The sequence below is a fragment of the Urocampus carinirostris genome, chromosome 1, assembly GCF_059441175.1.
Source record: "Urocampus carinirostris isolate Australia breed hairy pipefish chromosome 1, RoL_Ucar_1.0, whole genome shotgun sequence".
Lineage (NCBI taxonomy): Eukaryota > Metazoa > Chordata > Actinopteri > Syngnathiformes > Syngnathidae > Urocampus > Urocampus carinirostris.
Window position 1 is genome coordinate 37,522,956 of NC_142349.1, and position 26,385 is coordinate 37,549,340.

The 26,385-nt window shown below is 40.4% G+C and overlaps 2 protein-coding genes across 9 annotated transcripts in view; one reads left to right on the forward strand and one right to left on the reverse strand.

Moving 5' to 3' along the window:
* The window catches only part of arhgap21b (Rho GTPase activating protein 21b), a 43,689-nt gene extending 33,768 nt beyond the window's left edge, over window positions 1-9,921 (forward strand). For all 3 annotated transcript variants that reach the window (XM_088337931.1, XM_088337913.1, XM_088337920.1), the window contains 11 exons: window positions 881-942; window positions 1,022-1,164; window positions 1,229-1,371; window positions 1,534-1,692; window positions 1,768-1,846; window positions 1,956-2,029; window positions 2,117-2,206; window positions 2,284-2,451; window positions 2,534-2,639; window positions 6,291-6,322; window positions 6,427-9,921. In XM_088337931.1, coding sequence (XP_088194057.1) covers window positions 881-942; window positions 1,022-1,164; window positions 1,229-1,371; window positions 1,534-1,692; window positions 1,768-1,846; window positions 1,956-2,029; window positions 2,117-2,206; window positions 2,284-2,451; window positions 2,534-2,639; window positions 6,291-6,322; window positions 6,427-7,884 — 2,514 coding nt within the window. In that variant the 3' untranslated portion in view covers window positions 7,885-9,921. The remainder of the gene's footprint in view (window positions 1-880; window positions 943-1,021; window positions 1,165-1,228; window positions 1,372-1,533; window positions 1,693-1,767; window positions 1,847-1,955; window positions 2,030-2,116; window positions 2,207-2,283; window positions 2,452-2,533; window positions 2,640-6,290; window positions 6,323-6,426) is intronic.
* The window catches only part of dpp6b (dipeptidyl-peptidase 6b), a 697,001-nt gene that overhangs the window by 533,510 nt on the left and 137,106 nt on the right, over window positions 1-26,385 (reverse strand). For 4 of the 6 annotated variants that reach the window (XM_088337977.1, XM_088337961.1, XM_088337943.1 and 1 more), the window contains 4 exons: window positions 25,043-25,098; window positions 24,894-24,966; window positions 24,738-24,811; window positions 16,281-22,765 (listed from right to left, as the gene is read on the reverse strand). In XM_088337977.1, coding sequence (XP_088194103.1) covers window positions 22,619-22,765; window positions 24,738-24,811; window positions 24,894-24,966; window positions 25,043-25,098 — 350 coding nt within the window. In that variant the 3' untranslated portion in view covers window positions 16,281-22,618. Of the gene's footprint in view, window positions 1-16,280; window positions 22,766-24,737; window positions 24,812-24,893; window positions 24,967-25,042; window positions 25,099-26,385 lie in introns of those variants that run through there. The other 2 variants (XR_015850702.1, XR_015850703.1) reach the window with 1 other exon arrangement.

Sequence of the window (26,385 nt, forward strand, 5' to 3'; positions counted from 1 at the left end):
TTTGGGTCGGCCATGGTCCAAACATGTTTGTGTGTGTTTTTTTTTGCTATTTTTTTCCCTTTTACTTTCTTTGCTTTTGTAGGTTTGTCTTGCTGTCGGTCACCCCTCTTTAGGGATATGACCAAGGTAGATATATATATCATATCATATCATTTCATATCAACAAATATACCACTCTAAACTTGTCTCCCTCCCACAATTACTTAAGACCTTGAGGATCGTTCTCAGGGCGGCATTAGCTCAGGAGGTAGAGCGGCATTAGCTCAGGAGGTAGAGCGCTCGTCTTGGGATCAAGAGGTCGCATGTTTGATTCCGTGTTATATGTCGAAGTGTCCTTGGGCAAGACACTGAATCCCTAATGCCCCCGATAGCAGGTAGTTGCATTACATGGCTGATGCTGCTATTGTTTAGTTAGTGTGAAAGGGAAAAGTGTAAAGGGCTTTGTGAAGTCTTTTGGGAAGTCTTCATTGATTTGGCTGCTTGTCTGGCGTTTCTGGCTTATTACAGTTTTTCTGTGGGTTTTCATCATGTGCCTTAACAGTGAACCTAAAATGTTTGATGAGCTTCCAAACAAAGGATTATTTAGCCTCGTAAAGCCAAAACGGGGTCTTTTGGTGTGACACCTTGACTGTAAAGTGTAGGTTAGACTGTGCCTTTTATACACTGGACCAAACCATCAATACTAATAGTGCTCCGCCAGCTATGCCCGCACTAGACTCGTCTCCACACCTATCAAAACTGGAACGCTTTGATGAGATTTGCATGAATATAGTTTAGTTTCCGAGCCATATGGACTCCTGAAAAATACATACATGAGTCGTGAGACATAGGTTCCCGACCCCTGCTACAATGTTTTTGTTTTTCTCTTTCATGTTTTCAGGATGTTACTGTGACAAGTCAGGATTTGATCAGTAGAAAAATCAAAGAATACAACATGATGAGGTGTGTAAGGTCCATTCATTGCTACTTTACCCAAATATTTGAATGAGCGATCTAAACTTTTGCAATATTTGATTTTCAGTGCACCCAGCAGTAAATCAGAACCTTCACCTAAAACCTCCCGTCAGTCGTTGAGCATAAAGCAAGCTTTCTTAGGAGGGAAACCAGACAGCAAGAACCATAGCCCTCATTCACCAAAACCGGAAGAGCGAAAGGCACTGAGAGGTATAGACGCTCTTGCATGTCAATTTTGGGAGAAAATTGTGACTCGCATAGTTTTAATTTTCAGATGAAGCCAGTCCACCAAGGGACAGAGGTGCATGGAAAATAGGCATCCCGGGCATCATGAGGAAGACGTTCGAAAAGAAGACACCAGCTGGCGTCACGTTTGGCGTGCGGTTGGATGACTGTCCACATGCACAGAGCAATAGAGTGAGTCATTGTCTTACATTTACTTGAAAATTACAGTTGCTGGTAAGGGTGGTTGATTAATTTTAACAGTTTATTTGAGTTTAGTGGTCAGATTATCATTGTTGTATATTCCCCTCTCCTTAACTATTGGAACTAACATTGGCAATGTTTTGTATTTTTTAGTTTGTTCCTTTGATTGTGGAGGTGTGTTGTAATGTGGTGGAGGAAAGAGGCTTGGAGTACACTGGAATCTACAGAGTTCCTGGAAACAATGCTGCCATCTCCAACATGCAGGAGGAACTCAACACAAAAGGAATTGCTGATATTGACATCCAAGAAGATGTGAGTTGCCACACCTTTACAGTAAATGCTCTATTTGAAGCCTGGGTTTCCCTTAATGGTCACACTTTTTAACAGAAATGGAGGGATCTCAATGTCATCAGTAGCTTACTCAAGTCTTTTTTCCGAAAACTACCTGAACCCCTGTTTACAAACGGTGAGACTCAAAAAGTGCAGTAATGAAGACTTTCCCAAAAAGTTATGCCGTGGGAACTTGCTGCTTAAAAGTGCATAGGCTGTAAAACTTATCTGAGTTTGCTTAACAGAAAAGTATGCTGACTTTATTGAAGCCAACAGAACAGAGGACTCTGTTGAGAGACTTAAAGAGCTAAAGAAGCTGGTAAGAAATCTTGGCACAGATTTGCGCAGCACTTTTGTCAAAAGTAATTATTCTGAGGAACACCGCTATACTCTTTTTTTCCCTCAGATCCATGAACTGCCTGAACATCACTATGAAACCCTTAAATTCCTTTGCGCTCACCTTAAACGGGTTTCTGACAATTGTGAGAAAAACAAGGTGTGGCATATAAAATGCATATTTTTTACAATCATGTTTCCCTTTAAAAATCCATTGTTTCAATTCTTGCTATTTAGATGGAACCTCGAAACTTGGCGATTGTCTTTGGCCCAACACTGGTCCGAACCTCCGAGGACAACATGACAAACATGGTCAATCACATGCCCGACCAGTGCAAGATAGTCGAGAACCTAATACAGCAATATGACTGGTTCTTCACCGAAGACTGCGACGAAGACCCTGTTGTAAGCAGACATCTCCCTTGTTAACAGCTTTGTCTGTGTGGGTTTTCTGCCTCGTATTTATTTTGATGCTTCCTTCCTGCAGACCACAGTCGAACAGGAGAGCACAGTGAAGTCCCAGCCTGTTCCCAACATTGACCACTTGCTCTCGAACATCGGCCGGACGACAGCGGCGGCAGGCGAAGTCTCAGGTAGGACGCCAAGAAGTCTGTCTCAGCGACGTGTTCCTGCAAATCACTTCTGCAAATATTTGTCCGTGCCAGTAAAATTCTGATTCCATTGCAATTGTACTGAAGCACATGTATGTGTCGATGTATTAAATATTAACTATATGCCTACTGGTTTTTTCACACGCTTTGGGCTGAGACATTTTTATTATTTTCGGTTTGAACATTGGCAAAATTTTGCCTTTATTAATTGTATTTGTTTACAAAACCAGTCTTGGTTTCATTGTTATAGTTTAAACTGTCCAAGTTGTTTTTTTAGTTAATTTCTTTCCATTTTTCTTTTCCTTTCGCCTGAGCCATTTTTTCCTCTTTCTGTGACTTACCTGTGTTGAGATGACAACTCCTTTTCTTTCAGTTCTTTTCTTCCCTTCCTCCTCGTCTCACATAGCCGGCATGTTTGTTCTCTTCCAGAAGAATCATAATAATTTAACAACAAACAGATGGAACTTTTATTAACCCTTCTGTGTCCAGTGTGTTGTTTCTCTCCCTTATACCTTGTCCAGCACTCACACATGACCCCATCTTGACACAGGCCAAATGGGTGGCGTCTATCACTCGATGATGTCGCTGATGGACTCTGTTTTGTCAGTGGTGGACAGCTGGGACTGTAGGAAGAAGGACGAGTGTTGTGCCCAATGTAGCTGCCTAGTCTGCAGAAACCCGCAGCTCTATTAAATTGTGGGCGGAAAGGAGGAAAAGAGGGAAAAAGAAAGAAAGAGAAGTCGATGTTTGTCATTTTCCTTGTGGTGTGCACGTCTCACATTCAAAGCGAAACCCCGTAATCGAGGGTATACCGAGTAATTGTGCCCTACGTTTCCTGAAAGCCCTTCTGCTGTCTCTTGTTGTCTCTAAAGCTGATCGCAAGGACAAGTAGCATGGTATGGTCATCCGCAGGTTGTCTCCGGCCATGTGGCATAATCTGTCATGATGTCTGGGAAAGGGCGGGGCCATTATCGGTGGGGACTGAGCTGGATACTTCCAGGCACGCATGTAACTACAAACAACGCATTCAATTATGTTGACCACAGTTGTAGATGCTACTCTAAGCTCAAAGGGGTATTTTAAATTTTTTTTATTTCATTTTGGTTTCTGGCGTGTTCTTTCGTGCTTTTTTATCAGCAGTAGGCTGACACTTGGTCACCCTTTGATGCGAATACCGATCGCTAAATGTCCAATCACAGCACTTGACTTAATCTGAACTGTTAATGGAGAATTGATCACGTTTTCAGGGGCACATAGACAATTTGAGGAAATCTGTACCAGAACATGACTCACATTACAATCGGCAACCAATGTCTATATTTTGAGGCGGTAGACTTAGTTCCCATTTAGAATGGGTCGCCACCCTTTTCAAGGTGACAGCTAATTTTTCTTACTAATTAGCACAAAGGGCACCCAGTTTGGTATGTATTTCTAAAATAACAAATTATCTTGTCATTGTTAAGTTGTTAATATGTTATTATCAGTTTCATTATTGGTAGTCGGATTACTAGAAAATCACAATGAGCGAGCACTGGTGAGCTATTTTTAGAAGAGGTGCACGGGCACCTCAGCTGTCCTCAGGGAGACCCCTGCAATAGAGGGTTATGTAACAGTATAAAATGATAGCGAAAAAGAAGAATCTAATTGACCAAAATTGGCCAACATACAAAACATCTATCCAAGTAGTGTTTTTCATCAGTTGGCTGGGTCATACATATGAAAACATGCATCCAAAATATCCAATACATGTGTTCTGCTTGCTTGTGCCTAATGTGTGCCGACAAATAGCGTCACATCAAACTATCCCGAAAAAGCCTCTTTGGCTCGTTGGTCTAAAACTAGACATACCTCTTACCAACACGGCAATTTCTAACTGAATATATGCATTGTATGCAAGACCCCGGAATGACAGGCCAAATACAGAGATGCCTCGCTACTTTGTGCTTCATTTTTTGCTGATTTACTCCCTCGCGGATAAAGAAATAACTTCAAAATTAATCGTGAAAAAACTATTTGGTTTTGGGGGTCAGTCAAGACTCATGCCCCGCCCCCACAAACAAAATTAAAACATGAACTAATTTAAAATAAGTACTGGGTTTCAATGGGTTTTTTTTCTCTCTCTTTCTCAGTTTTGCAGATTTTCACTTTAAGCAGGTGGTTCTCGTCCCCATTAACCGCAAAATCCAAGGGGACCTCTGTATTTCATTTGCAACATTATCTAAACTACCGCCACAACAGAAATGTTTCTTTTGTCACATAAATACACAGGTAATAGTTTAGTTAAGACGCAGATGCAACGTGAAGGGTCTCCGGCGACAGACTCGCTTATGTGTTCAGCTCAGGCCCGTCTTAAGTGTTTTGAGTTCCGTGTGAGCGCATCACCCACGCCTTTCTTTTGAGTTGGGGGTTGCGAGGTGCAGCACGGATAACATGTGATGCTTCGCGACTGACATTTTTGTCCGTGACGTGCCGTCGCTGCTTCCATCGAGCTGAGCATGCGCCGCTTGTGTCAGTCTTAGAACAGCCGGCCTGCCGAGGCTTCGTCTCCTTGTTCTCTCTCGCTCTCATGGGACATTTCCGACGTGGTTTTCTGCTGTCTTTTTTTTTCTGTGTCCACAAGAAGCTTTAAAGTGGTTATTTGTCCTGGTCAATTGTGTTGTCTTGCTTCCATCCAGCTGCTTTACTTTAACTCGTCTGCCAATGATGATATCCTCAAACCATCAATCTGCTTTTTTATTTTTATTTTTATCTTTATGTCAGGGGTGAGCAACGATTTGGAGTCACAGGCCGCATCGGGTTAAAAAAATTGTCCGAAAGGTGGATTCTGGTATCCATATTTTTCACCCGAGAAAAAAATGTACATGCGGATATGTACAGGTTATATTTCTCTATATTTAACTTAAAATAGATTAGTTTCTTCAAATTGGTTGTGAAACACTCACGATTAAATTATTTTTCGAGTATTTATGCAGTCTGATTTTCTAATACTTCTGTAGTACTTTCCTAGCATTACTCTAGTTTTATTTTTGTATTATATTTGTAGTATTTCAGTATTTGTATCATTATAGTATTTCCATAGTAATATTTTGTAGTATTTCTGTTGTCTTTTTTTATTATGTCCATTGTGGATTTTTGAAGTATTATTCTAGTTATATATTTTTTAATTTCTTTCGTAATATTTCTGTAGAAGTATTATAGTATGACCAAAGTAGTATTTTCGTACTATTTCCACAGAAGTATTTTTTTAACTATATTTGTAATATCATTGTAGTTGTGATTTTGTTGTACTTCTATAGTGTTTTTTTATTTTCAGAATGAAAAGCAAAATAACATGAAGTCCCTGTTTTAAGCAAGAAATTTGATATTTAGTTTTGTATAATCTTTGTAGTGGTAATTCTGCTGGAGATGGGGACAAATTTGGAACCCAAGAGAAAAAGTTTTCTTTGGGCCCAAAAATAATATATGTATGTGTATATATATATATATATATATATATATATATATATATATATAATTATAAAGCCTGGCATGTGGCCCAAAGCCCATACTTTGCCCACCCCTGCTTTCTATTATTGAGTTGCTTTCACAAAGCCATTGGTGGCAGCCTACTAATGATTCTCTTTGTTGCTACAGATTCAGCATGTAGTGACTCCTCCAAATCAAAGGTGATGTTTGAGTTTTTGTTTTCTTTTATCCCTCGCAAGTTGTAAGTTCCCAGCCAGGTTTGGTCATGTGACGGTGGGTTTTGTTGTTTTTCTTTTTCTTGCAGAGCCTCTGGGGGTCCGGGAAGGATCAGTGTAGTAAAGAAATGCTACGCTCCTCCTTCTTTGTCAGCCGCAAGCGGAAGAAGCCAAAAGACAAATTCCAGGCCAGTAGTTCCGACGATGACCTGGACGCGCTGCCCAGGAAAGAGATCCTGGGTAGGAGCAAGCAGCCGACCTGGTCTCCTGAGAGCCGCACTGAGGCGGAGGAGGAAGAAGACGCCACCAGAGAGAAAGAGCAACTTAGGAACACCTCTGAGGAACAGTTTCTTAAAACGGCCAGGACCAAGGCGGCCTCTGAACTGGAGCCAGTCTTCCGTGACCCGGGATCGACAGATGCTTCGCCCCTCCGCGCAACTGTGCCGCAACAGACCTCGTTGTCCGACCCGCCGTCCACTTGCGATGACACAGTGTCTGATCTCGGCACCATGAACAGCACCAGCTCACGGGCTTCAGCGCCCGTAGCCCGGCGCTGCAGGACTATGGCGGCAGGGCAGGACACCGGCGCCAGCGGCCCCGGAGCGGAAGTGTGTTCTATCACTTCCGACTACTCCACCACGTCCTCAATGACCTTTATGACCGGTGGCGAGCTTAACACGCTAAGTCCTGAGGTGCGCTCGGTTGCAGAGAGCCGGGGAGGCGACGACGACGCGGATGACGAACGCAGCGAGCTTTTCAGCGAGGGCCGGCACGCTGAAACGGACAGCGAGAGCGACATTTCCGTCTTCGTCAGCGGCAGAGACGCGCCGGACGATCGACGAGAGTCTCGCGAGGCACCGCGGCCGTTGGCCTCCCACAGGCTCATTGATTGTGACACGCTTTCCAGAAAGAAAGCCGCTCGGCAGAAGACGGACAGCGAGTCGTCGCTGGACATCACTCGCAGTGACCGAGATCCAAACAGACTTTCGCAGCTTTCGGGCAAAGGCCGCTCCAGCTGCAGCCTCAGCTCGTCGTCCCGCGGCGAGTTGGATAAAACGGAGCCGGCTTGGAAGCTGAAAATCACGGACCGGCTGAAGGTGCGCATGCGCATGTCAGTCGATGACATGTTCGGCGTTGGCAGTCAGCGCAACGCTGAAGGCCGCAGCAAAAAGAAGAATATCCGGCGCAGGCACACCATGGGCGGCCAGCGAGACTTTGCCGAGCTGTCTGTTTTGGGAGACTGGCCGGAGACGGCCCTCCGTTCGGGCTCCCGCTCAGAGCTGTCGGCTGTGGACCGCCTGCGACCTAAGTGCAGCTCGCAGGACTTCTCTATCGGGGACTGGATTGCTCGCGAACGCCACCGCACCAGTAACCCCGAGGTGAGCCTGGACTTGGCCGAGCAACAGGGGGCGCCGGGCGGCCTCGCCACGGATGCTTTGATCGGCGACGTGCCGCAGGCTAAGAATTTGAGCTTTTCAGCAACGGCGCATCCTCACAAACTGACGAGTTCCCAGGTGGTGCAATCACGCTTCTATCAATATCTGTGAAAGGTTTGTCATCCAAGTGTGAGTGAATATGAAATAGGTTTGTTTAACACATTTGTGTGTGCGCGTGTAAGGCAACAGCTGTAAACTACCTTATGTTTAAGGCATAAAACGAATACGGTTCATACTTCTATTTTTTCTACTGAGAACTGACGCAGGGAAGAAACAGCCCCAGGACTTCCTCCCTTGTCACGAAAACCAACGGTCACACTGAAGACTGAGGAGGCCACCCGGGGCCGTGAAGCACAGGGACACGTGAATGAAGGCTTAGTCAAATGAACTTGAGGAATAGATTTTAAGCATAGAAATGGAATAGATTTCTAGGTTTTTTTTTTTCAGATGAGCTATTTTTGTGCAGAGAATAGTTGTAGAATATATGAACCAGTAACCAAATGAAGAATGTACAAACAAAAAGCGACGGTCGCTCGCGTTGATGTGAAAGTGTACATATCTCCGCTGTGTGTACTTGAATCACATTTCGGGTACAAAATTCGCATCGATTGCCGACAAGCTCTTTTCCAAAGGTACGTCAATGACCTGAAGACAGTGGGGGAATACAGTACGAACGTGTTGAATGATTCACTTCTAGACGGTTCTGAAGAGCACTGAACAAAAATAATTGAAAGAGAAAAAAATGGGAGCAGTAAAAGTGTCATGATTTTGCAAAAAAAAAACCTTCACTTAGGAAGTGCCTCACAATGCAACAGTTTGGTGCCATATTGTCTCTTTACACGGTACTGTGAATGACTTTTCTTTTTCAATTGTCAGTTGTCGTTCTGACGGTTTTCCTTAAGAAAATTGCCGAGCTTCCATTCCTGAGGCATTCCACTCTTGTCTTAATGCGTTTTCCCTACTGTTTCATGAATTTTATTTTTAACAACTTGAATTTTGAAATACTCACTGTAAACATAACTTAAATGTAAATACAGACTATGTTTTAGCTGCTTGATTTCGCGTTTTCATCGTATTTTGCAGGATCCGGCACAACCATCGCCGGATGATGATTATCAGCGGCGTGCGGTCAGATTTCATAGCTACTGAGGCATTATTGGGCAGATTTGGTACAGCTCAACCAGTCTAAATGAGTAAAGAACTTCTAAATAAGAAAAAAAATGTCAACATAAATGATCAAGACACCAGCCTTTTTTTAAATGTTCAAAAATCGTTAAATAAGGAAAATCCCACTCATCACAGCATAAGGGGATTGGAAGAATCTGTAAAAGTTGGAATCACTAATTTCTTCTTTGACTTTTAGAGGTCTTTACATTTGTTTTAAAGAGTTAAAGAAAGCTATCCGAAATGAAAGCAGATTTTTAGCAGAGTGAGATGTCCTCTTGCGTGTGACATGCTCAATATGGAGCAACAGCACTATCACAGAACATGGATTGTCTTGAATAAATCTGATAACTTCCTATCATTTGTGAACTTGATTAGACCCGCCTTAAGTATTCAAACATTTATGCTATTAGGTAGGTAGTGATTCCAGGAGATTGACTAACGTGGCCTCCCAAAAATGAAGTTTGAAATTGAACGTTTATGCTATTAGCATAACAAAGATGCTTTCCGTTATTGTTTGTTGCTTGTGCGCTGCAGCGAAAATCTAAAGTGATTCAAACTTTAACACTTATTTTATCTCCAGGAAATTTAATTCTCATTCTCTAAAAACCAAATGGAGAGGTGTGAAAAGAGAACATCACAATATTGTTCCTCATATTTAGTACCATCATTTCCTCAGTAGATTTTTCTGTTGAGTTGTGGTTTTTCGACTTTTAGTGATCAGCTGAACAGAAAATGGCATTTGACTTTATAAAATAAAGACAGGTACAGAAACCCAATGGTTGAAAAAAGTATGACCCTGACCGCATATCCTTGACGATTATAACTGTGTTTGTGTGTAAACGTGTGGGCACTATTTACGGTACGGCGTCCAGAAAAGCGCAAAACTTGATGTGGACCGTACAAACGCTGCGTTCCTCCGAATTGGGAGAGGAGTGCACAGGCTCCGGAAACACTGGAAATAAATTTTGTCAGTGGCAATGACATGTCTGATATGTTTCCTTTTATTAACTGAAGTGATGCTTTTGTTCAAGAAGGTACAATTTCAAAACACAAATTCAGGTTTCAAATTAGAGTATCAAATCATTTTTAGCGTTTAGAGCAGGAGTCACCATCTCCATTGGTAGGAGGTCCACTGACTCTTCTAAGGCCAGAAGATAAGGTCCAGTTAGTAGAGAAAAACAACTAACTGCAATAATATGGTGCACACTCTAGCAACATGATGGTAACTTTGGTCAAAATAAAGGTCAAATACAATTAAAATGTTGATCGTTAAGATACACGTATATAGTCATGTCATGTTTATTTGTATACCCCGTAATCACAAAGAGTCTCAAAGGGCTGCACAGACGACAGATCATTGCAAACCACAGTCCATTACACCATCACCTGATCTAAAACCTACATGAGGGCAAGGAAAATCTCAAAAACTTCAACATGAGGATATTGAAGAAACCTTGAGAAGGGACCGCACATGAGGTAATCCCTCTTCCAGGATGGCCAGGCTGCAATGGATGTTGCAATAACAAATAATACACAGCTATTGTCAACATGAAATATAGGTGATTCGTATGCTATAGAATAGAAGTGTGTTTTAAGCCTATTTAAACATTTCCACTGAGGTTGCAGTTTGAATCTCAGGGGGCAGAGCATTCCTAAGCACTAGGGCCTGAATGGAGAACGCTCTCGAACCTGCGGTTCTCTTCTTGGCGCTTGGGATCACGAGTAGACCGACATGTTCAGAGCAAAGGCTGCGGACCGGAACATAGGGGGAAATTAAATCTGAAAGATTCGAGGGAGCAAGTCCTTGCATGATTTTGTACACTACCAGCAGACCCTTAAAATCACATCTAAAGCTAACGGAGCCAATGCAGGTTCGCTAAAATCAGGGTAAAGTGATCAAACTTTCTTGTCTTAGTTAAAAGCCTCGCTGCAGCATTTTGTACCAACTGAAGGCTCCTGATTTTGGACTTTCGGAGACAGGAGAGTAGTGCATTACAGTAATCGAGACGGGAGGTAATAAACGCGTGAAATATAATCCCTGCATCCAACTGAGACAGCAAAGGGCGAATTTTAGTAATGTTGCGAAGATGGTAAAAAGCTGTTCTGGTAATATTCTTAACCTGTGTTTGAAAGGACAGATTGGGGTCAAATAGGACACCTAAATTTTTGACTGAGTCACTCTGGGTGATATTACATTTGTCAATGTTCAGAGCAGTTTTTGAGAACAAGTCACGACATTTAAATGGACCAATAGCCAGCATTTCTGTCTCTTCAGAGTCAAGGCGCAAGAAATGGAGTGACTTCCATTCTTTTATCTTAGTGAAGCCGCCCTCTAAATTTCTAATAATAATAATAATAATAATAATTTCCTTGTATTGTCATTCTGTGTAACAATGTACACAGAACGAAATGTCGATTGCACCTGACCCGTTGTAGCGAGCCGATGCAGCCGCAGCCAACAGAGGGCGCCGCCGACCACTTTTTAAGTCTTAGGAATGACTCGGCCGGGGCGCGAACCACCGACCTCCCAGTCTCAAAGCGGGCGCCTTACCATCTAGGCTACTGAGCTACAGTTTAGAGTGGCAGACTCTTCCATTGGAAAATATGGTTGAGGGTCATCTGCATAGCAATGGAAACTGATATTATACTTGTGAATAATATCATCGAATGGAAGCATGTAAATGCTGAAAAGAAGGGGGCCAAGTACTAAACCCTGCGAAACACCACAGGTAACACTAAAAGGCTCAAATGCTATTTCACCATATCCCCTACTTTTCGTGTCCATGTCCTATTTTATTGTAAGTTAATTGAAACTAATTATTTGTTAACAATCCGTCATTGGAAATCCATACGGGCTAAAGTACTGAACGCATTTTCCTCAAAACTTAAGGATTCCATCCTCAACTCCTTTGGGTGCAAGGCACCTGTCTCGATAACCAGCTCTTTTGTTTATTAAAAATGTTAAATGAAAAAAAATTATATTGCTTTTGGAACACTATTTAAATATGAAACGTTCCCTTTTATTGCCAATATTTAAACATACATATTTATTTTTAACATGGTCGAAATAATTTCCTTTACCTGGTTTAGTGTTTTTAATTCACATTTAAAACCATTGTTTCGGGTTTAGAACAAAGGGTATAAACAACAGCTTTGTTTTCAATTTAGGCTTTTAAGATATAAGTGTTAAAGGGACAGTGTAATATTTAACCTCTAGATGTAGCTGTTTTGAGTAGTGCAACAGAAAACCGGAGCGGCAAAGCACAAGGAGGAACACAAACTGGATATTCAAAGTGAATCGCCATTTTGCCCCTCCTTGTTTTTTGTGGGTATCCGTAGTATCAAGATGGCGTTTAATCACGTCCCCTCCCTCTACTCATGTTATGAAAAATAAATGCAGGTTTTTTTACCTGTTTTAAAATGCAAGTGTGTATGATTGTTCATTTATTTTTGTTTATTAATCAAAGTTTTGGGGGGTTATTCTGTTGAGTTATTTTTTTTAAAATTTTCTTTTACCACTATTGGGTATTGAATAATACACAATGTCCATTTAAAAGTAATTTTACTCTCCCGGGTTGTTGATGTTTTCAGTGATAATAGTAACTAGTATACCTATGTAAATTCAAGCTATTTATAACATTTACAAAATTGTTAGTGTATTCTTAACTGGGGCTTGAGCACTATAATTAAACTGAATGCATGTTCATAAACAGGGTTGGGTAGGGTTACTTTAACTGGATTACTTTCAATTACTTTTGGATTACTCCAATACCAAATATGCTAATAAAAGACAAAAGAAACTAAATATGAATAAAATGATGACTCACAACACGTGGTAAGCTTTCTCTCCTGGCTTTGATCTCCTGCAAAACTAACATCAAATGCGACAGAAACAAAATGAAAATAATTCCAAACAGCTTGCCAACATCATTTTTGCCGTTCCATGTATTCCGTTACTCCCCAAGCCTGCAAAAAATGTAATCTTATTGATATTTAGTTTCTTTTATTAGCATATTTGGTATTGGAGTAATCCAAAAGTAATTGAAAGTAATCAAGTTAAAGTAACCCTACCCAACCCTGTTCATAAATCGGCGGTGTCCTTGAATACTCTGCGAGTGGCTCCTTGTTGTCACGTGTTTCCCTCGCTGTCGTCGGATACGGCTGATGGCGTCGCTTTCGAAGCAGTGCCCTTTATATCCACCAGAGGACAATGATTTTCCAACTTTTTAAAAATACCTTGATCATTGTATCTGGAATTGTGCGCTCAATGATGTCGCTATTTGACGTCAGTATTTAACGTTTTCAATGGAACATTTTAAAATATAGAAAATAATAATATGAATATAGGAGTTTGGCCCACGTGGCTTCATTTTTTAAAGTGCTTTTTCACATTAGGGATCAAACTCAAGTATGGAGATTTCTAAGTTGATTTCAAGACTTATCACCAATGTGTTGGCTTCAGAGTAAGAGTATGGTTCAAGCCATTTAGGAGTAACAATTAAGGTTTTGAATTTAAGATTTTAAACCAGGTTGTCAAGTTTGGTAATCTATGGCTTTCACCTTCGGGAAAACATTCCAGGTACCTGTATAGTTTTAAACCTGGGAAGGAGTTTCAAAGTAGGTTCTATGCTTTTGTAAGGGTTCTAATTTGTAGTTAGGTTTACATGGAGGGATTTGAAATAAAAAGATTAAGATATCACGGCAACCTGTTTTTTAAAGTACGGTTTTCAAAGTATAATATGTTCAATGCCTGAGTTCTAAGAACCTTTATTCTATTTTTTCTATCGTACCTATCTGCTTTTATCTCACTTTTAGCAACGATGTTCCGGGACACGCAACACGTTAGGTAAAAGGAAAATAGAGGTGGGTGGTGGTGGTGGTGGTGGTGGAGAGTGAATTCAGGCTCGTTATCGCAGTTTTGTCAGTGTAGCCTGAAAATGGTGCAAGTAAGGAAAGGCCTGTTTCAAATACAGTCCAAACGCCAACCCAATCCCCCAAAAGATGAAAAAAACTTTATTCAAGTTCATCTAAAAAATGGATCATGACTTTAAAGGTGGGGTGCAGGATTTGAAATCGTCATGTCCTGGCTTAAACAAACAGTGTGTAACATGTGCTGTCTCCTAGTGGTACAAAGTCCCGGCAGCAACGGCCTGGGTTGTGGAACCCAGACGGGAGAGGACCCACACAGAAGGTAGAAGACCCACACAGAGGACTGTAAGAATACTGCTTGGGAGGGTGGGATGGCAGAGCTACGCCCTTGTACAATAGTATTGCCTTTTACACGCTGGTTAACTACTGTCAAAAGAAAATAACTCTGAAATTGTTTAATTGATGAATATGCTTGATGGCTGTTGAGATTGTCGTTTTTGTCTTTGCTGCTGTTGGTGTCGGTGGATTTGTTCAGACCAAGGACAATCAACTTTGGCCTGGACGGATCTATCGACTCTAACAAAGATGTTATATAATGAAGTTGTGAATATGCTTGATTGCTAATATGTTTTTCGAGAGGGGTTGTTCAAACCTCACATTGTGTTTGCTGTTAAAAACGTCATATTGGAATATAATATTGTGAATATGCTTGATTGCTGTTGTGTTGGTCATAATTGTTTTCTGTTGTTGGTGTCGGGGGATTTGTTCAGGCCAATCAACTTTGGCCTGGACAAATCTATTGACACTAACAAAGATGTCATATAATGAAATTGTGAATATGCTTGATTGCTAATAGGATTTTCGAGAGGGGTTGTTCAAATCCTCACTTGTTTGCCTGTAATAACATCATATTGTAACATAATATTGTGAATGTGCTTGATTGTTGTTGTGATTGTCATGATTGTTTTTTTTTGTTATTAGTGTCAATAAATTTGTTCAAACCAAAAAAAAAAAAAAACAACTTTAATTTAGTAAAAAAAAAAACCATTGATTTGAGTAATAGGCAAAAATACACGAAATATGATACCAATGTTAACTTTTAGATGTATTCATAGGTCGTTTGATTTGTTTTAAATAGTGGAAACCCTACCCAGCTGCCATGTTTGTCTGGCATCCTGCTGCTCCGCTGTGCTCATTTGGCACTGGTTTACGTTGCATTGGACAATACAGTGCCATTGAGTGATCGAATATTACACACTGTACCTTTAAAGTCATGATTCCAGCTTTACGCAGCCTGTTCTTGATGAGCGTGCAAATACAATCATTTCATAAACACGCTCAGATAAACTCTTCATCTTTTGGGGGTTTAGGGTGGCGTTTAGACATGCCTTTTCCTACTTTTATCAATTTTATGCACTTCTAACAAACATAAATTTAAGAAAACTGCAGAAACTACCGTGACGTCTTTCTACAGCATTCCCCCGGCCCTCTCCACGAACCTAATGTGTTCCGCCCTGAACAGCTTTGCTAGAAGTAAGATAAAAGCAGATAGGCACAGTAGAAAATAAACCATAAGGGCTTTTTAAACTCAGTTGGGCATTGTAAACACATACTTAACAGAATATTTGTTTAACTTCCAACTTTTTAAGACACCTCAAATAATGCAGGAACGACCATGAGGTCTTTCTACAGCATCTCCCGCCTTAAGCCAGGAGATGGCGGTAGAAAGTTTCAAGCCAACGTTTGTGTTTCATGATTCAAAGTTTCCTACTAACACTTTGGAATTATACGATAAAAAATCCAATAGGATATATGTGTTCATGAGTTGTCAAAAGTTAGGTTTTGAATAGCTTCATATATTTAGGAATTTAAATGAGGGTTTGAAGTATGATGAGATGTGTCATGATTACTGATGTGACTCAGCTGTGCCCGCTCTTTTGGCGCCAACCGCCGCGGGTTATGATTGGCTCTCTGACAGTATTTGAACCCAGTCCTGTCTGTCACCTGTGGTCAGTTTGTCTGCAAACCTCAGTGAATACTAGGCAAGCCTTTTTCAACCCTGACTCCCACCTGTCCCGGTTTTTTCTCCCATCTGTCCCCGGCTACGACCTGTTTTGCTCTTGACCACGTCTGATCTCCCGTCCCGGCTTATGATGTCTTTTTGTCCCCCGACTTCGTCTACTCTCCTGTTCTTGCTTACGACCCCGACGACGCCTTGCTTTCCCAGTCCAGGTTACCGACCTGTATTTTCCGTCCCTGTCACCGCCATCGCTCGCTACGGAAGATCCACTTCCGCGTTCTGAGACCATTCCGAGTACGAGAGCGACTTGCTCCCCGCGCCCAGCGAACACGGGATCGTGAGCGGAACCCTTTCTCTTTCGTGCAATAAAACTTGCGAGAAACGTAACGCAATTGGGTCCTGTTTCCGTTCTGGTCCTCACAAGATGGGGAGAAATAATGCATCCAAATGCTAGAGATCAAAATGCTTTATGTACAAGTTAAACATATAACATACAACTCAAACCATTTCTATTTTATACACTTTGTACATGGGCTCATCAATCACTGACAATAAATCATTTGTACTTTTTAGAGATGGAGAGATGAAGATCATTTCGAGCAATTTAGGACACAAATGTAATTCACAACCGAATGAGACTTGAACCAGATGAGCACTGATGTAAACCCACATTTAAGGAGCATCTTTTATAGCTTCCACATACATATTTGAGCTATCCAGAGTGAGCCCCTTTTACTTATTTATTCGTAAAATGTCGTCCCTGCTCACTAGCTTGTCACATCGCATCATTTACTTCCATTATTGAGCGGGCTTCTCGCATTCATCACTCGCTCACGATTAAGGCACGGTGACCAAAGAACAACAACTAAAAACTATACGCTATGTTTTTCTTTCTTTTTTTACACATTTGATGGACATCAACATTGTGCCTCTGATTTGTCAACCTGATGCAGCCACGCTGAAGTTCATGGAAATGTTAAGGCATCCCTGAAATGAAAAATAGGTGATTACCAGATTTTTGATACCGTTTAGGTTTGGCTAAATCAACAATTTAGCTAAGCTAATGGCAGCACATGAGTAGAATATCGTGAGGGATTTCCGAACGTGAATTCAATTTGATAAATTGCTTTTATATTAAGTTATGACTTATAATCATTATTTTTTTCAGGAAAAAGTCACCTTTTTAAAAACTTCACCTAAAGGGACAGTGTGTACATTTTTAAAAATATGTGTTCATCAATGTTACCAATATGCAAAAACAAAAGATGGCTGCGCGTTGCGCCGCACCTCTTACAATCTTCTATTTTTCGGGTAGATAAGTAGATTTGGTATTTTTTTAGATCCCTGCAAGACCCTAACAACCCAATACTAATCCTAACCCCTCTAACCCCGACACCCTAACCCCACCTCTCTAATTCTACACCCTACCTTAACCCCTCTAACATTAACTCCTCCCACTCTCAGTATTCACAGTATTACGCTTTATCATTCAGCCAACATTAGTAACCTACCCTACATATTATAATCACTGATGAGGAGGGATCTTTTCTAAAGGACACATTTATTCACAAACAAAGGGGGAAAATATGTTCATGTTCGGTGTTGAATGTGTTCTGGGTTTTTTTAACAGTTGAGTGAATGCAGGTTTACGCCTAAATAAATTTACAATACAAACTCAACACTGTCCTCTAGCGGCCGAAGAAAGCACGTGTTAGGCATTTATTTAAAAGAACAAAAACAACAACGTAATTTTGATAGAAATGAAACACACTCGGTAATTCATGTTTTAATCGCCCAACGAGCCAGAATTGGCCACGGGCAGTTTCTTCTATATGGCTGCTAAAAACCCCTAATACTAACCCTGACACCCTACTCTAACTACTTAGCCATAAACTTCTAACCCTAAGGGTTCTCTGAGCTAATGCACTTGCTTCAAAATCTATGCTCTTTGAAATGTATTGTTCTACATTCTGAATAATCATCACTTGATGGTCATAAATCATACACAATCAATTCAAAATAATGGTTTATATTAAATAAACAAAAACAAATTTATTGCATTAAATCTTTGCAAGGCATTCTGACTACTCTGACAAAATTAACAGTAACTCTGGACTGAAATACATTTCTAAATCAAAGGATAAGACCAAAACACATTTTAGGGAATGCATTTTGCAAACCTTTGGGGACTGTTTGTATAGTTATTAGCATATTCATATATATATGTTTGTGTCATAAGATTTAAGCTGTATACTATTAAAAATGTAAGGCAAGGTAAGTGTGAAGTACATTGTAAAGCGCTTTGGGAGGTCTACAGTGACCTGAATAGCGCTATATAAAATGCATTCCATTTACCATTTTCAAATTAGAATTTAAAAACAACTATCATGATAGCTTTACGGCGTCAATCACTGTTTTCTTTTTCAGCTCCTCCTTAACACTCCCTTTGCACAAAAGACAGACAGCACTTATAGGGCGGAAAACACCACACGAACAATCCTCGGTTAACTCATTGGCAATGTCACCAGAAACTGGCAGTTCCGTCTCCAGGCAGATAGGGGGCGCTATTTTGTGCTGGTTTCCCGGAGGCCTGACCTCATATTGTGTCTCCACTTCTGCCTATTGGATGTGAGCCTGCTCATTTTTGGTCATTTCTTTTGTCCCCTGGAATCTAAGACAAAATGGTGCCTTTACAAAGATAATAATGCTCAGTTATGATCAACACGTGGGTTTTAGGACCAGTCTACATTAGGAATTGGACTTATAAACAACCACATACCAAGTTCCTTGAAAGAGTACCCAACTTGACTTGATATTATACACATTCAACGGCAACCTCTTTAACATAAAACTTTGTAAAATAGAAATACATTTTAAAGTTTTTCTTAATGTCGAAAAAATGTCACAATAAATATGAATAAATGCATTGCATTATTTGAAGGGACAGTGTGTGTTATTAGACCACCAGATGTCGCTGTATGGCGTAGAGCAAGGGTCAGCAACTAAAATGTCAAAGAGGCATAACAATATAAAAAAAGAAAAAAACTACAATGAATGTAGCTGCAAAAATAATTAAAATCTTACATAAGCCTTTTGAAACCCTCAGTGTGTAATATTTGGCCACGAGATGGCACTGTATTGTCTAATGTGAACAAAAACCAGCGCCAAAAGCACGGCTTAGGAGCAAAATGTCAGACAAATATGGCGGCATCTTCTAGGTAGGGATTCCACTATGCAAAAGAAATACAAAAATGTCGAACCAAGACTTAAAAATGGATAACATTGGTATGATAGTTTATGTATTTCTGCCTAGTGTTCAAATGTTTTTTTCATTCAAGTTTTTTGTGGCACTAGGGGGCACTGTCCCTTTAAATCTAAAACATATTCCTATCACATTAAAACTGTTTGATTTGTGCTTGCCATCCTACAGGAAACACATTTGACAATATATATTTCCCTCCTTCTTTTTTTAAATTTCTAAGCATTTTAGAAAGTAGGGCGTAGGTGAAGAGCCACATGCTGTAGAGCCGTAGATTGCTGACCCCTGTGCTAAAAAGCACAAAGAAGAATACAATCTATCGTGTTTCAGAGTGACCAAAACGCACAGCCTTGTTAAGGATGAGGTACCCATAGTAGCCACATGGCGGACTGTGTTACGTCATGGAAACTACATACTAATTTCTCCACCTATGAGGGGGCGGCAGTAGCTCAGGAGGTAGAGCGATCGTTTTAGGATTAAGGGATCCCAGTTCGAATCCCGGCTTGTCCGTGTTACATGTCGAAGTGTCCTTGGGTAAGACACTGAACCCCCAATACGCAGGTTAGCGCCTTACATGGCTGCACTGATCACGGCTGCTATTGGGAAATGTGAAGCACAATGTAAAGCGCTTTGGGAAGTCATTGACTTGAAAAGTGCTATAGAAATGCAGATCATTTCATGAGTATTTTTTAATGCATGTTTATAAGATAGTTATTGTATTTCGCGTATTATCTAAATGATTATTTTAGGGTTTTTTTTCTTACCACAAGAAAGTGTAAATAGTAAACACTGTCCTTTTAAGACATTTTTGTCTGACCTATTTGCCTGTTATTACTCTCATTGCGTACTTTATATTTTGCCAAAGAATTGTGCCTGTGTTACATTAGTTTGTAAATAAATCCTTGGCGAAGAAGGACAGGAGAGTCATAAAACAAAAATAACTAATTTTGTTTTGTTTCTTATTAAGTGTATAACGTGGGTCATGTCAGGAAAATTAACCTAATGCTATCTTCTGCCATACCTTGTTCCATTTGTATAAAATCAGAACTAAATTATATTCTTTTTAAGTTCTACAAGTTGTGCTTATACATGGTCAGAAAGTGCATGTTTCACCGACACTTAAAGGTATTCCCAAGTTCATAATCATGCAAAATGTGATGTACATACAATCGATATATTTCATCAGTATATTCCAATTATTTTACGCGGTAATACATTTTGAAGACGGCATGTTTTGTCTTTGTCATTCTTAATTGTGACGTCATCAGAGGAACACCAGCACTCTAGCAAGCCAGTTGTGTTTCAGGCAAATTTCTGGTAGATTTTTGGCGAATGCCTAGGCTTTGGGCAAAAGGTAGATACATTAATGGTACAATAAGGGGCGAGCGGCCAAAAAGGGGCTAATTGGGAAAAAACAAATACAGAGAGCCACCAACGGGAGCTACCTGAGTTCGATCAACAAAAGGGCAGCCGCAGCTTCAGCCGAAAAATAGACCAAGAGACAGAGCAAAACGGGCGCTAATGCCAGGCTAGCCGACCTTAAAACACAGCCTGGCTAACCGGAAACCAATAACGAAAAGAGGGCATGGCAACAAACGCGACACCGGCAGGCAGGGAATAAACTAAGGGAGACGGCAAAAACAGCCTTAATGCCAGGATATCTGGCCAAACAACACACAGTGGGCAGCCAACGAGCGCCACACAGGAACAAATAAAACAGGAAGGCCCTCGGCAGCCCAGCCGCTGACAGAAAGTTAGTCGGACATTAATTGTACCAACCACGAGCCATATGGTGAAAAACACAAATGGAAAACCACAATTGCCCACATAAAAGGGGGGCGAAGGCAAATAAGAAATGCACGCTGAGACGGTGGCAGGTAAACTTTCCCCACACACTTTTTGGGGGTAGATGCACATAACTGGGACAAAACAGTCACACGCCCCCTAGCAACAGGGTAATCAAAGTTCCAATTTCTTCAAGAAAAAAAATGTAAAGTATGCAATCGCCCTTCATTAGAATATCTCTGTTTCAGAGCTGCCTTACATGATGTGTTAATGGGATTCGCCATTTTGGAAGTGGTGTGTTTTTTCGATGACATCACAGCTCTAGAGCAGTGTTTCTCAACTGGTCTGAGATGACGACCCAAATTAGAATAAAAAAAAAACTATCATGATAGCTTTACGGCGCCAATCACTGTTTTCCTTTTCAGCTCCTCCTTAACACTCCCTTCTGTGACCCAAATCAAGAAAATAATTCCACTTCTCAAATGCACTGAATGAAAGGTAGTCAGAGATGATAAAATAGTGCCACATTTTTCTCAACAAAATAACAGAAAATGGAGTGGGACGGTGGATGGGTGGTTAGCATACAGGCCCACGGTGGTCCAGGGTTAAATTCCTTGTCCTGTTTTTTTATCCACAAATCCAAGCAAAAATTGCAATTCAAAATCATTCAAGTTAGCAACTCAAAATCAACCTTTCTTCTGATTGGCTTGTCAATCAGTAAATACTGAAAAGAATTGAAAAATATGAAGCAGCACTGCTTCCACATTAGTAGTAACACTAAAAGGACTTTTTTGCTGTTTTTTCTTAAATTTTGATGGCTTCATGCTGCACAAAACACACAGACGATTTTGTCCTCCTTTAGCCTGAAGATAAGAAAATTCATATCGCATCAATTATCCTCTGCATCTGCGTTTTGCCATATTCATCCTGTGTAAACAATCTTTACCTTTTTTAGGGGTGGAAATGGCAGGTGCCAACTCACACTTGCAGGGCATTATCGCCATCTACCGTTAAAAAATATATTAGACCCTTTAGTTTTGTTTATTCATAGCGTTATTTTACCAAGGCAAATCAAGGGGACCCACGAAACACTGCAGGAAACAAGCCAGATGGCATAACTTTGAGATTCCATTGTTTGAGTCTCTGGCGCATGAAATATTTTGCATCATATTTGATGAATTGTGGGGAGGAACAAAACACATTCTGTGCCTAATTGAAAAAAATGTATCTGTCTGGGAATACCTTTAAGCTAGTTTAAAAAGAAATCCCACCCATTAGGCAAGCTCATCTACTGTAGATGTTTACGACCCTGAGCAAAATACCATGAACAACTTTTAGAACATGATGCACAATAACAAACACAACGTTTAAAGACAACTGAGTATTAGAATCTGCATGAAAAATTGACAGTGATATTCTTTTCATGACGTGCATCAGAATGTACTTCGTAATCCCTCTGCTGGGTGTATTTTCTAGCTCAGGGCTTGTCACAACCAATTCCAAAGATTTTTTTTTCCCGAAGCGCCTTGAACAACATTTCCGATTTCTTTCAAAGGCATGGAGAAATGCGTTCACTTTCCCGTCCTGCAGTCACGGACAGCAGAAAAAGTCGAAGCTGAGTGTCGTCACGACTTCCCACTCGACTCTTTTTGTTTTCGTACGCCTTGCATATTGTGCTGCGATAACTGTCTGGGAGTGGGCGGGGCAGGGCGGGGCGGGGCAGGGGAGGCCTTCTGAAATGCGGTTTAGCTGTCGTCCTCCTCCGCTTCCTGTTCCTCGTTCTTGGCCGTTTCGGGTAGTCGGAAACACTCCCCGAAAAAGTTGACCAGGGAGCGGCTCAGGTGCTTTCGGATGTCTTCGCTGTGCAGGAAGTGGCCCTCGTCCGGGTAGATCTGACCACGGGAGAAACTTTGCTTATTTAAGGGTTATGGATGAGAGGACAAATTATCTGATGACTTGAAAAGAATTATAAAAAATCACTGTGTGTTATGTACGGAAGTGCAGAGTGGCTAATATGAAGTTTTAGGGGTAAAATCTGGCCCCAAAAAAATCCAGCCGAGCCCGAACTGGCTTGCGGAATAAAAGCCCCAACCAGCCCGATCTCAGATTCAGATTTACTTTATTGTCATTCGTGTACACGTGTATACAGAACGAAATGTCGATGCATCTGAACCGCACAGTTTCCTTGAGCGTCAGCCGGGATAAATAAGATTGACCAAATAACTCAATTTAAGCCCGAAGCAAACTTTAACTGTGAGGACACGGGAAGGGCGGCGGGGTTGGCTGAGTGGTTAGCGCGTCTTCGGCACAGTTCTGAGGTCAAATCTAGCTACCAGCCTTCCTGTGCGGAGTTTGCATGTTCTCCCCGTGCTTGCGTGGGTTTCCTCCGGTTACTCTGGTATCATCCCACACTCCAAAGACATGCATGTTAATTGGCCAGTCTAAATTGTCCTTAGGTGTGAATGAGCGAGTGAGTTGTCTGTATCTGTGTGCCCTGCGACTGGCTGGCAACCAGTTCAGAGCGTCCCCAGGCCACTGCTCGAAGACAACTGTCGATGGGCTCCAGCAGCCCCGCGACCCTACTGAGAATAAGCAGCGCAGAAAATGGATGAATATATGGGTTACGAAAAAAATCAATCGATTAATTGAATCCTAGTTTTCGTGCTGTAAAAGGAATAGTGGGGAATGATAAATAAATCATTTATTCTGTTGGACACCTGCAAAGAGGTTTGCTCAGGATGCCAATGCTGTTTGTTATTTTGTTGATTATTATAGCGCACAGTATTCGTTATTTGGTGCATTGTTTGTTGTTTTGACTATTTTCCTCACTGTGCAAGCAAACATAAATTGACATACAAATATATATATTCATTTTATGGTGTATATATTCATTTTATGGTGTATTGATTTTCTTTTTAGTAAATAGAAAAATCACTCAAAATCATTTCTTGCATAAAAAGGAAAAAATATGAAAACTCTGGTAAAATAAGAAAAACAATACGATACATTAATTGACAATTAATTGTTGGTTTAAGATCATGTAATGGTGTAATTGTAATGCTGTGCAGTCCTTTGAGACATTTTTGTGATTAAGGGCTATATAAATAAATGTGACTTAACAATACAGACAGAATCGGCCATTTTATGTAATATTTTACTTATTGTACTAGAAAAAAAAATAATAACAGCAAAAAAAAAAGAGAAGAAATTTAGAATTAAGAGTTCTTGTTTTAGGTCTTATCAGAGCTGCCAAAGACTGAAAATTATTTCAGAATGGATAAAGACATTTTTTAGATGTACATCTTTATCACATAAGAGTATTTAAGAGGGTCATTTTAAGTGTTAGGTGGTTAAATAAGAAACCATGCATAATCTTGCTGGTTACAGCAGGTGTCCATTAGACGGCAGTAATGAACTTGGAATAACCAAGGAACAATTAACATTGTCAATACCAAAGTAAGCACTGGCTGATTTTTATTTTTATTTTGTAGTTAGTTCACTGAAGATTTGTATTTCATAATTTATTATAAACCAGTGTCGTAAACTGAGTAAGATTCGCAGTATTTGGTATCACAGTCTGATTTTCCCTTAAAAAAAAATGCTTTTGAAAAACATCCCTTAAACGAGAGCATTCGTTTACTAACGGAACAACAGTTTATTGTTGCAGTGTACCGAGTCTTATAAAGAGGACCAAATGATTAGTTTTTTAGAAATCAGTCCACATTACACGAATGCCCAAACCACTTTACAGTACCTTCATCGAGACATTCAAAAAACTTCGGCGTACATCGATGTAGATTTTCCCCAAAAAGTTTCCGATTGGTGCATAACCTGTAAAGAAAGACGGTCCGCTTGCAGCCTCACCTGAAGCGTGTAATTGGCCTTCTTGCTGATTAAATGGTTGATAAACTTGGCTGTGTGCTGAAAGTGAACCTTTTCTACAGGCACAGAGGATGACATCATTGTGAGAGAATAAAAATGGCACTTTTTTCTTTTGCAGTGCTGATCATTTTTTGATACCGTCTGCAGTGGGGTGGATGATCAAGAACTGCTTCTGCACCAGTTGGCCCGCTCTGTGGGCTAAATTTGACATCTGGGGAGGTGTACAAACTGGTATTAACACACTTGAAAATGATGAATTAGGAAAGAAACACATTGAGTATAGATACCGTATATACTCTGGAATCAGTCTTTGAACCCAGGTATCGTTCCGAAAATGCAGACACTGTTGTTAAGAAAGTAGAAAAATATGTTATCCTGAATAGGATCTTTTGGTCACCTTTTGTGGATAAAGGAGTCAAAGTATCGACTCCTGAAAGAGTACTCGTATGATTCGCCCTACTATCATTGTTTAATAATCTGGAAAATAATAGGAGAACATTTAAAAAAAAAAAATGATTTCAGAAATTTGGGGGGAAACATTGGATTGGGATATTAGGTATCAATGTTTTTGAGAGATAACCAAGCATAGCAAGAGTATTACTATAAATGCTATTGAAAATTGATACCCAATCTCCAAAATTGTCGTTGTATTTTTGTTTTTCCATTTTTCTAAATAGCCAGTATTCAATTTGTTTAGCAAACACATTGTGTTTCCAATTCTTTGTCATTTCAATTTAAAAAAATTAACTGCTTTTGTGGATATATTTTTGTTAGGTTTCTTTTGAAGAATTATTTTCAAGAAAAAGTACAGACAAGTTAATAACAATCTGAGGCAGAATAACAAAAGCAAAATCCGAAAAACATCCCCTAAAAAGCACCCCTTCTTACATGCCACATTGTAGAACGTAATGGAGCATTACAGGAAGTAATTCAGCCAAAACAACAATTGAGCAACCCTGTGTGCCTTCAAGATAAAAAAGTAAGATTAAGTACTACCGTGAATAAAAATAGCGTGATGATAAAATAAAATCAAATACCTATTCCTATATCATCAACGGTGCTCTCATTGTTACGACCCTGGTTTGATTTTCTTTGCATCCAACGTTGAGCAAATGTGATTGGCGGAATGTATCGACTGATTAACCATGGCCCTAAAACTATAGTTTATGTCCATAAAACCTTGAGGTTATTATTGGTAAAAAGGAATAGTGTCCATACAAAAATAAATGCAGCATAAGCAATAAGCTAGGGCAACTTTTTTTCTTTCGCTTGCCTGGTAGTAGAGGTAAGATCTTGAGCCTGGGCATGAACCCAACCCAAATCTCTCTCTTAATATGTCAACCGATAAGTCAGCCCGGCAGGGCTTCTCTCTCTCTCTCTCTCTCTCGCTGTTTTTTTCTTTTCCTTTAATGGAGGATCTTCACAGCATGAACTTACTGTACTGTAAGGAATTGTATTTAAACAAGTTAGCTTACCAAACTATCATTTTGACTCCCAATCATTTATTCCAAAGAAATGTTCATCCTCAGTGTTGCGGTAAAAAATACGCTGCTTCCTCCTTCCACCTCCCTCACGTCAGACGACATTGTCGCCGGACGCATTCTCGCTTCTCAAAGCTTACAAGCTTTAA